General features: G+C 36.7%; 1 protein-coding gene across 1 annotated transcript in view; it reads left to right on the top strand.

Moving 5' to 3' along the window:
• Window positions 1–691: 691 nt before the first annotated feature.
• The window catches only part of LOC107555240 (importin-5-like), a 33,333-nt gene continuing 22,076 nt past the window's right edge, over window positions 692–11,948 (top strand). Inside the window, exons 1-9 of the mRNA XM_016237976.1 lie at window positions 692–844; window positions 3,085–3,165; window positions 6,645–6,837; window positions 6,917–7,019; window positions 7,121–7,217; window positions 8,104–8,208; window positions 9,585–9,707; window positions 10,764–10,884; window positions 11,176–11,263. Coding sequence (XP_016093462.1) covers window positions 767–844; window positions 3,085–3,165; window positions 6,645–6,837; window positions 6,917–7,019; window positions 7,121–7,217; window positions 8,104–8,208; window positions 9,585–9,707; window positions 10,764–10,884; window positions 11,176–11,263 — 989 coding nt within the window. The 5' untranslated portion in view covers window positions 692–766. The remainder of the gene's footprint in view (window positions 845–3,084; window positions 3,166–6,644; window positions 6,838–6,916; window positions 7,020–7,120; window positions 7,218–8,103; window positions 8,209–9,584; window positions 9,708–10,763; window positions 10,885–11,175; window positions 11,264–11,948) is intronic.

Here is an 11,948-nt window from a genome sequence, read left to right as displayed (position 1 = left end):
GTGTGTGTGTGAGTGTGTGTGTGTGTGTGTGTGTGTGTGTGTGTGTGTGTATAGAATAGAAAAAGAATAGAGCAAGCTAGTGTTAGAGGCCTTTTTGCTTTTGTTAATTGATAAATAAAAAGAAAACAAATAGATAGAATACAAAAAGATTAGAGAAGCTAGTGTTAATTTTTTTTAAGAAAACAAGCCGTTAGTAAATTAATAGACTGCAAGTCAAAAATGGGCAAGTTTTTTTAGTTTTTTTAAAGAAAACAAGCAGTTAGTAAATAGACTGAAGTCTAAAAGGGGCAAAACATTTTTTGAATTAGAGAATTAGAATAGAGAGTGCTAGAGTTAGAGGGTCAAATAAAGATGGAAGAGATGTGTTAATAATATAAATAATATATATATATATATATATATATAACATTTTTGGGTGAACTAACCCTTTAACATTTTTCATAAGATAATTTCCCGCGTTCACGGTCACACTTATTTTGCAATGACGTCATTGCGTCCGTCTAGACTCCGCCCACTTCGACTTTACCCGCGTTCCGCGGCCAACGGGATGATCAGCAGCTGAATTATATGTGCGTTACGATGACTGACAGCCCAACGCACCAACCACACCAATCATTTAATCTCATTCACAAGCGTTAGCCAATCAGCGGCGCAGAGACGGCGCGTCGGGAGCCAATCACGTCCCTCCGTTCGTGTCGTCCGGTGTCAGAGGTCGCTTCCCCTGCCGGCTTGCATTCGCTCGTCTCTCTTTCTGAATCCAGCAGCGATGGCGGAGCAGCAGCAGTTCTACCTCTTACTGAGCAACCTGATGAGCCCTGACAACACCGTCAGGAAGCAATCCGAGGTATGGAAGTCGGGTCGGGACCGTTTTGTGTGGATGTATGTCGGGAACTCTCGGCTCGCAGTTTTAGCGCGGGCCGCTCAGCCTCGCTCTGGCCCAGCACATGTGTGAAGCGCGCGCTGCTGCTATGCGGCTCCGACTCGCTTCAGAGAGTCGACTCGCTTCAGCGAACCGACTCCTGAAACAAATTCCTCTGTTATTTTGAGTCATCTCACAAAATTGCTCGTCGTGTGGCTCTTTGCTTTTCTTATGTGTTGTATACAATTTTGATTAACTTATGCGTTGGATTAAATGACTTTTATTTGATTCCGATATGTTTTTAAAGGTTAATTTGAGACTGTGACTATGGACCAAATTGTTATCGTTTCTAGTAACATTGACGTTATTCGCTCTGTACGCTATCGGATTTACAAAGACTGAATTCGGTTTAGCTTGCACTCATATTAATCCTACTATATCTGTTTTACAGGGATTGTAGGCGTAAGACGAAAGAGATGCCATTTCGAAATCAATCAAACCCTCAGTTCGACCGAATCATTTAAAGGAATCGATTCAAATGAGCGAATCGGACATCACTGTTGTGCGTTGCGTATCAACGTGGCCTAACCAGCATTACAGACATGTGTATTACGTGTTTGTGCACCGTCTCGGTTAAAACGCTTATAAATCAGTCGTTTTCCTAATTTAGTCTTTTAACGTCGTCCGTCTTGTTCTTGCGTTTTTATTCGAGCCAAACTCGTTTTAAACGAGTCGCATTTGCGTCTTATTTTCCGAGAACTCAGTCAAAGTTAAGAACGAGGACCACACAAACAAAATCGCGATCTGTTTGTACTTTTGTATGCGTTTTACCTGATTTATATCGACAAGCAACACGATAATCAAACAACATTTCTTAGAAGAATGATGCATATTTAAACTCTTCATCGTCGCTATTGTGGCGAGTCTTGTGTTTCACTCATTAAGCAGTAACTTTACACCCATCTATCTTCACGCCAGCTTATCACAAAAGATGCCCATTCATGCTGTCATGTTATGGAAACACTTTGCATTTGGGTCAGGGATTTAAGTTTCTCGTTATATTAAATATAAGCTTATGAACCCACTTTTGCATGGAAGGTCACCAGCGTCCCAGATTTCGCGGCAAATTCGAATTTTCCCCCCAAAACCTGGCTCCCCATTGGCACGTGTTCAGACTAGTCTTTTGTTAGGCGCTTCTGTATCCGTGGGGAGCTCAAACCTGAGCTCATGTGGATCAGGATGGGTCATTGGGTCTTATCGCTCATCTCTGCCGTCGGTCAGCACTTTCCTTTAGCACAGACAACGCTTGACCAGCGAGCCGCTAATGCCGAGCGGAAACAGACTTGCACGCTCACGGCGTGACAAGGGCCAACTGGCCCCCAGAAATCAGCTGTGATGTCTATGTCTGGCAGTCCTATGAAATTATTGCCGTCTTTTTTCCCCGAAAGCTTTGAGGTGTGCAAATTCCTTGTTTCGGTTACACGTTCCCATTGCACCGTTCATTCCAGACATTCTGCGCATAACCACGTCCATTTGTCATTTGTAAACACTCCAAGAATCTGTTCGACTCATGCAAACTGAACATCTTAAGAGGCTTAGTTGGTCTCTTTGCTCCTCCTGGATGAACAGGATGAACTTGTTAGGCTTTTAAAGCTGTAATCTTTGCAAAAACATTTGAAAAATGTGGTCCTTCCACAAATAAGGCCTTAAAAGTCTGAAATTCGAGTAGATGGATGCATCTCAAAAAACGAATGCCTTAGTGTTTTTGTTTTCCGATATGAATATCTAAGCATCCTCAAATCAAGATGCATTTGCTTGAGATGCAAATATAATGAAGTCTTGGAAAAACTGAACAATTAGGGTTATGCTTGAAACGAGAACAAATATCGGACAATTGAGGAGTGAGTGTTTCCATTTGATTGGCAAATATTTGTTGTTTTCTGTGGAATTTCAGTGGGCTCTTTTGCATCTTAAGTAGATGTACACATTTTTAAGAATCTTTAGAAATTTGCACTGGAAAACAAAACCCAATATTGAGCAGGAACTTCACTTTTATTTTACTTTTTTTTTTTTTGCAACTCCTAGTCACAATCTCAAATTAATCTTTAAAGTCTAACCAAACATATTGGAATCAAATAAGAGTCGAATACAAATAAGAGTTGATTCCTTATATTCGGTCTTACAACTGTCATTAACTTTATCAACTTCTTCTTTTGTTCTTGTAGGAAACGTATGACACCATCCCCGGTCAGACGAAGATCTCATTTTTACTGCAGGCTATCCGTGATGCGTCCGCTGCCGAGGAGGTACAGGAGTCTGTTTACTGTCATCAGAGCTGTAATATTTATTCCAGGCATCCATTTAGACTCTGTGCACTGTCTTTAAACCGTATAAATGGCAGAAAGTGCTTTGTTTACGCCGTCCGAGATGTTGTTAGTAGTTAAGTAACACCGTTGTGCTGACCGTGAGCGGGTGAGGTTAAATGGAGAGACTGGTGTTCTTCAGACTGGACCTTGTTTGCGCTTGTTGACTTCTTTTCCTGGAAAAACTGATTGCTCAAGATGAGATCCGCAACTTATTCAGACTAACCTGCGACGGTTCAGAGCCGGAGTTATAGTTGAGGTTTTGACTTTACAAGAGCAGGCTTGCACAGCACTCTTAACCCTCGGTAAACCTCTTTTAAAACCCAGTGTTGTAACTATTGTTTCACAATTTGTAGTTCAGTTGTGTTTTTTTTATTTATTAGTTTTTTTTATTTTATGTTTTTTTCTTTTATTTATTTATTATGGGCTGCATGTTTAATTGTTTAAATCAATTAAAGGCTGAGATTTTATTAAATATACACTGTTTCAGAGGGAAGCGTGTCAACTAGGTCAGCCATAAATATTAATGTACTCGATCAGTTGTACTATATATATATGTATGTATGTATTTTTTTTACTTTATTTCAATAATTATTTTGATTTTTTTTAGTAGCAATCACAAGCAAAACAATATAATTATTGATTTATCCCTTTTTTTTGTCCAAATCGGGCAGCCTTGCAAAAAAGCACAGCAAACCAAATTAATTGCCAGTGTTATTTTAGTATTTATAGTTTTTTTTTTAATTGAATTGATATATTTTGTTTGAAATTGTTTTCATTTATTAAATTCTGTAATTAAGTCATTTATGATTTTTTTTAAATATTAAATTACATTTTTACTTCAGTTTTGGTTTATTCCCAATTAGCAATTTAGTTTTTTCTGCTTAAACTAAAACAATTTTCTTTTCTTTTTTTTTTAATTCAGCTTTTTCAGTACTTTTTTAAACCGTGATAACTGTTAATCACAAATTGCAATTAGATTTTTTTTCTTGCATTGTCATGTCAGACAAAACATTACACATTTTGTGAATGATTACTAACCCAGAAAGTCCAAACATTGTGAGAAGTAGAACCAGGCCTGTGTCTTAAAGCAATGTTCAGTTAAAAATGACATTAAATTGTGTAAAGCCCACCTTTAAACATCTTTAGCCATTTTAACTACTGAATGCCAAGATGACAATGCGGTTACTCAAAACATGCCGCCCCATTGTCTAGTTGTCCTCTCAATGCATTTTAAGCCTTTGCTTCACATACTGTCTCACTTTGGTCTCCTGACCTCAGATATTTATAGATGTGAAATGAGTGCGACAGTCAACCTATAAAAGTCCTCGTGCATCCTTGTTTTCATGGCCTTTAAATGTGACTATTACTAGTTCACTTAGTAAAATAGTTCTTATCCTAGTTGTTCTCATAATGCTAATACTTTATATAGCACAGCATAATGCATCATTTTTGTGAGATTATCTCCCGAGATGCTCTCTAGAGTTATTTTAGACCGAGTCTCCACCTGAACAGGAAGCTGCAGTCATTAGTCAACCCTGCAGTTGTAAACTTCCTTTAATGCTTCCATCTGTATCATGTTTTCTCAAACTTTAAGTCCCACATTTGTGACCCTGGAGCACAAAAGCAGTGTTAAGTCGCTGGGGTATATTTGTAGCAATAGCCAAAAATACATTGAATGGGTCAAGATTGAGTTTTCTTTTATGCCAAAAATCATTAGGATATTAAGTAAAGATCATGTTCCATGAAGATATTTTGTAAATTTCCTGCTGTAAATATATTAACTTAATTTGATTAGTAATATGCATTGCTAAGAACTTCATTTGGACAACTTTAAAGGCGATTTTCTCAATATTTAGATTTTTTTTTTATTTTTTTGCACCCTCAGATTCCAGATTTTTAAATAGTTGTCTCGGCCAAATATTGTTCTATCCTAACAAACCATACATCAAAGGATTTTTTTTGTCCAAATCGGGCAGCCTTGCAAAAAAGCACAGCAAACCAAATTAATTGCCAGTGTTATTTTAGTATTTATAGTTTTTTTTTTTAATTGAATTGATATATTTTGTTTGAAATTGTTTTCATTTATTAAATTCTGTAATTAAGTCATTTATGATTTTTTTTAAATATTAAATTACATTTTTACTTCAGTTTTGGTTTATTCCCAATTAGCAATTTAGTTTTTTCTGCTTAAACTAAAACAATTTTCTTTTCTTTTTTTTTTAATTCAGCTTTTTCAGTACTTTTTTAAACCGTGATAACTGTTAATCACAAATTGCAATTAGATTTTTTTTCTTGCATTGTCATGTCAGACAAAACATTACACATTTTGTGAATGATTACTAACCCAGAAAGTCCAAACATTGTGAGAAGTAGAACCAGGCCTGTGTCTTAAAGCAATGTTCAGTTAAAAATGACATTAAATTGTGTAAAGCCCACCTTTAAACATCTTTAGCCATTTTAACTACTGAATGCCAAGATGACAATGCGGTTACTCAAAACATGCCGCCCCATTGTCTAGTTGTCCTCTCAATGCATTTTAAGCCTTTGCTTCACATACTGTCTCACTTTGGTCTCCTGACCTCAGATATTTATAGATGTGAAATGAGTGCGACAGTCAACCTATAAAAGTCCTCGTGCATCCTTGTTTTCATGGCCTTTAAATGTGACTATTACTAGTTCACTTAGTAAAATAGTTCTTATCCTAGTTGTTCTCATAATGCTAATACTTTATATAGCACAGCATAATGCATCATTTTTGTGAGATTATCTCCCGAGATGCTCTCTAGAGTTATTTTAGACCGAGTCTCCACCTGAACAGGAAGCTGCAGTCATTAGTCAACCCTGCAGTTGTAAACTTCCTTTAATGCTTCCATCTGTATCATGTTTTCTCAAACTTTAAGTCCCACATTTGTGACCCTGGAGCACAAAAGCAGTCTTAAGTCGCTGGGGTATATTTGTAGCAATAGCCAAAAATACATTGAATGGGTCAAGATTGAGTTTTCTTTTATGCCAAAAATCATTAGGATATTAAGTAAAGATCATGTTCCATGAAGATATTTTGTAAATTTCCTGCTGTAAATATATTAACTTAATTTGATTAGTAATATGCATTGCTAAGAACTTCATTTGGACAACTTTAAAGGCGATTTTCTCAATATTTAGATTTTTTTTTATTTTTTTGCACCCTCAGATTCCAGATTTTTAAATAGTTGTCTCGGCCAAATATTGTTCTATCCTAACAAACCATACATCAAAGGAAAGCTTATTTATTCAGCTTTCAGATGATCTATAAATCTCAATTTCGAAAAATGTACCCTTATGACTGGTTTTGTGCTCCAGGGTCACATTTGAACCTGCGGGTTTATTTGCAAAGCATGTCCCTACAGTTGTGTAAAGCTCTCTCAAATGCGTCTCCACAGGTTAAGCAGATGGCAGCCGTGCTGCTGCGGCGCCTGCTGTCCTCGTCTTTCGAGGAGGTCTATCCCAGCCTGGCCATCGACGTGCAGACGGCCATCAGGACTGAGCTGCTCGCTGGAATCCAGTCCGAAGGCTCCTCCAACATCCGCAAGAAGGTCTGCGATATCGCCGCGGAGCTCTCTCGCAATCTCATCGGTGAGTTGACTCTTCTGCTTCGGTTCGGCCGAACCAAATGGCGTCAGTGTGAACTAATGCCTTGTGTTTTTATCTCAAGATGATGACGGCAACAATCAGTGGCCAGAAATCCTCAAGTTCCTGTTTGATTCGGTGAACTCTCAAGACGTCAGCCTCCGGGAAGCAGCGCTGCACATTTTCTGGTGCGTGAAGTTTAAGCTTCTACAGTTTTGGTTACGTACTCAACTGATTCAGAGTTAGTTTATGATGTGAAATTCTCTTTCTGAACCGTTTCCTCATACAGGAACTTCCCAGGTATCTTTGGCAATCAGCAGCAGCATTACATGGAAGTGATCAAGCGCATGTTGGTTCAGTGTATGCAGGATCAGGAAAACCCACAGGTCAGTGTCTCGAGCTCGTTAGCTTCCCCCGTCACACATTTGATAACCAGATGTTTTTGAAATAATTTCAAAGTAATTTGAAAAATGAAGAGGTTATTGAGAATTTAAGTTGATAATGTGTATGTTTACAAATAGGTATACTTTTAAGAGTTTTTCTTTTTTAATAAATCTGCAAAAATGTCAACAATTCTGTGTTTTTCTGTCAATATGGGGTGCTGTGTGTACATTAATGAGGGAAAAACATTAACTTAAATGATTTTAGCAAATGGCTGCAATATAACAAAGTGTGAAAAATTTAAGGGGGTCTGAATACTTTCCGTACCCACTGTATTTACATCTTAAATATTTTTCTTTCAGTACAAAATACTAGTTATTTCATCACTTTAATTGAGTATATTGGCTTGATTTATGGTGCTTTTTCCTGTTGTCTTGTCATAGGATATCAAAGCATTTTTATTTTTTTTTTGCATACAATTGTTTTTATTTTTTTATAAAAAGTACTTAATTTAAAAATGCAGAAATGTTTATATTCAAGGTTGGTAAAATGGAGAGAAAAAAAAATCAAGAATTATGAATCATTGTGAGGAGCCTAAATAATCCCACCAAAAATCATCTGACATGTTTGATTTCCTCACTGGTTGGTTGCAAGTTTGAACTTGCTCTGTTTGTATTTAAGTGGGGTTTCCCCCCCCCCCCCCCTTTTGTCCCCTCATAGTCTTTAACCCTGATGAAAGCCTTTGAGCCAAAACGTGATGCACAATAAATAACTGGTTTTCTAAGCTTCTTTTTTTTTAGTCTTTGTTTCCTCCTCTCCACTTTGGTTTTGTGACTTTGCACTTGAGTAAACCTGCCAGAGTGACTCATTTTAAACTGCTTTCATTTTCAGATTCGAACCCTGGCTGCGCGTGCAGCTGCGTCCTTCGTCCTGTCCAATGACAGCAACACAGCTTTGCTTAAACACTTTTCAGACCTTCTTCCCGGCATCCTACAGGTGAAGAGCTCCTCACCACACCTTTGCTCAGTAACTTGCATGTCAGCTCTTTTGAATTTGGGCTTTCAGTAACTTAATGTTTTATGACTCAGAAAGTGCTAGCTAGTTCCCCCTTTATGTGCTTTTGAATATACCCTTTTGCCAAGTTCACAATGGAGAACTGAAAGTGCGGAGGACGGCATGCATATTAACACTTGTATAGTTGCCATTGGTCACTTAACGAGTTTAATGCACCCTTGTTTATCTTCATTCTAGTGTCTGCATTCATGCTTTGAGGTAAACTGGAGCATTTAATCAAAGATATTAGTCATAAAAATGGTTACACTTTATTTCGATAGTCCACTTTAGACATTCTACTAACTAGAAGTAACTTTGTAACTACATGTCAACTAATTCTCATTAATTTGCAACCACATGTCTACTAACTCTCAGAGTAGACTTAGGGTAGGTTTAGGGTTAGTAGAATAAGTTGACAAAGAAAGTGTTAGAAGATATTAAGCAGACGTTCTACTAACTGCTAGTTGACATGTAGTTGCAAAGTTACTTGCTGTTAATAGAATGTCTAAAGTGGACTATCGAAATAAAGTGTTACCATAAAAATAAATACTGCCAAATCTATGAAAATATGCTGCAGACAGTTGATCAAAAATGCACCCGTTTAAGTCTTGCCAGTTTGAACCATTCAAGTTTAAGACGTGAAAGTACTCAACATTTCCAGATTGAGTCCTGTTTCGCATCTTGCGCAAATACAATCAATTTTCAGAGTGTCATCTTGGCTAGTATCCTCATAAACAGCTGGGAAAAAAATCAGAAAGGAATAAATAGAATCTGTGCATTAGGCCTTATAGTGACAGCAGCCTAATATACCTGCTGCTGTCTGTCATTAATGTTAATCAGTTAACAAAAGAGAATCACTCACTGTTCTTGACTAAATAACTGTTGTAGCTCGAATGATATAATTTATACAGACTAAGCCGTGTTTTTACTTTTCGTCCCTTTATTCAATTTCTGTACCTAAATACTACTGTTAGACCTACCTGTTTTCTAACTTAAACCAATGTTTCTTTAATTTGTGTCTTTGTATAATTTGTAAATTATAACCGACTTTAATGTTAGGACTTTATTAGTTAGGCTAGTTAGTTTTGCTGTGGAATCAAGAATTGTGAAATTTCACTGGTATCTAAAGTGTTAGTGTTGTAACAACCTTATCTATTTGCATGTATAATTATGGGTCAAAACAACGAGGCCGGGTTTTTTTTTTTTTTTTTTTTAGCAGGGAAAGTAAAAATCTGAACAGCTGTAGAAAAAATCCTTAGTGTTGAGCCATGCGAAAAAGGAAAAAAGTGCACTACAAGAATCTTTCTTTCTCTAAACAGGCAGTGAATGAATCCTGTTACCGTGGTGACGACTCCGTGCTGAAGTCATTGGTGGAGATTGCAGACACTGCCCCCAAATACCTAAGACCAAACCTGGAAGCCACTCTCCAGCTGAGCCTAAAGGTGAGCAGACATGGAAACTGGTTGTAACTGGCTGTATTTATTTGATCAAAATATGCAGTAAGAAAATTGTGAAATTACAATTGATTTCTGTGATCAAAGTTGAGTTTTCAGCATCATTACTCCAGTCTTCAGTGTCACATGATCCTTCCGAAATCATTCTGATATGCTGATTGATTTATTGTAACTATGTACTACTGTTCAATTTTGGGGACGGTGCATTAGTTTTTTTTTTATTAATTCAGCAAGGATGTTAAATGTGACGATCAAGATTTTTATTTATTATATTTCTAATGTTTCTGTTTTACTTTTACATTTACGTTTTAATGAGTTTTGACAGAATTCTGTTCCTAACTTTTATTCATCAAAGAATCCTGAAAAACGTATCACAGGTTCCAAAAAAAATATTGGGCAGCACAACTGTTTTCAATGTTGGTAATAATCAGAAATGTTTCTTAATCAGCAAATCAGCATATTATACTGATTTCTGAAGATCATGTGACACTGAAGACTGGAGTAATGATGCTGAAAATACAGCTGCGCATCACAGAAATAAATTCACATAGAAAATGGTTATTTTAAGTTGCAATAATATTTCACAATTTTATTTATTTTACTCTATTTGATAAAAAAATAAAAATGCAGCCTTGATGAGCAGAAGAGACTTCTTTAAAAATAAAAAAATGTTAAGTCTTACTGATCCATAACCGTGTGTGTGTATGCATCTCTTGCATTATTAACCTCTTCAGTTGTGCCTGGTGGTTCCTTGAGGCAGTTCGTCTGTGCTGATCCATGAGGTTTTATTTAACAGGCACATATCGATCTCTGCGATTTAATGCTTGGAAGTTGCCATTCCCATGCAGCTTCCACAGCCCGGTTGCAGAAACATGTTATCATGGGTGTGTAAGCACGTTGAGCCTCAAACTAAAACCCTGTACTGCTTTCAGAGTGAGAATGATGCACAAAGACTCACTGTAAACCATGTGACCTTTTTAATAGATCGAGACAAATGCAGAATAACAATCATTATAATCTGATTAAGACCTCGTTTGACTCCAGTTGTGCGCAGACACCAACCTTACAAACATGCAGCGGCAGCTGGCGCTGGAAGTCATCGTCACACTGTCTGAAACCGCTGCTGCAATGCTGAGAAAACACACCAACATCGTTGCTCAGAGTGGTAAGAGAGGGACATTTAACGCTCCCTACGTTACAATACTGATTACCACAGTCAAAGCTAATGAAAGTGAAACTTGTCAAGCTTAAAGCTACACAAAGTGCACCGTACCATGCAACTTAACTTGCATTTTGACATTTTGCATTAGTGAAAAAATTATTGCAGTTCAGAAGCAATTGGTACATTGTCACGCTTCAGAAAAATGAAGCTGATTGCAGTGCTAATTAGTTACTCTCCCAACACTTAATTACTTGCCAAATTGTAGTTTAATAATGTTTGCTCTTAAATGTTTAGTACCTCAGATGTTGAGTATGATGGTGGATCTGGAGGAGGATGAGGAGTGGGCCATGGCTGATGAACTAGAAGATGATGATTTTGACAGGTGAGATTAATATTTGCATAAAAAGTACAGTAATACTGTTTTGGGGGGCAGCAGACAATTGTTTGCTCATGCTAAATATATAACCACAGTTTAGCCGCAATTGACTAATCCAAGTATTCATGGTCACTGGGTAATTGGCATACTAGTCATTTTCCAGTTACTAAAAATAGTTTGTTTCGGCAGCTCGCTAGGATTTGATCTCTGTGGAATTTTGTGGATTTTAAGAACGTAGTACAAATTGATGCTTTGAAAAGGAGCTGAAAGTCCTAAATTCATAGTCATGGCAATAAATTGATATTAAGTCTTGTTTAAAAAAAACGTAAACAACCTAAAACCATAAACCTATTACTTGAAATAAACTTGCATTTAAAAATATAAAGACTTTTTATTTCAGCTAGTTGATGAGGCAAAACTTTCCAATTTATTTAGTTTTGCTTGTAAAAACTTAAACTGAAAAACTTTTTAAAACTGTTGACATTAATAAACAGTGCTGACAAAACTCACAACAAAATTAAATTAACAAATTTAAATATTAAAAATAAAATTCAAATTGATAAACATTAAAATAAACTTGAATAGTTATATATAGATAGATAGATATAGATAGATAGATATAATATATCGGCCACCATATCGGTATCGGCCGATAAATGCTCATTTTTTCTGTTATCGGTATCGGCCTGAT

Source organism: Sinocyclocheilus grahami, unplaced genomic scaffold (genome assembly GCF_001515645.1).
Source record: "Sinocyclocheilus grahami isolate Dianchi unplaced genomic scaffold, SAMN03320097.WGS_v1.1 scaffold528.1, whole genome shotgun sequence".
Taxonomy (NCBI): Eukaryota; Metazoa; Chordata; class Actinopteri; order Cypriniformes; family Cyprinidae; genus Sinocyclocheilus; species Sinocyclocheilus grahami.
This window is presented reverse-complemented; position numbering and strand designations above follow the sequence as displayed.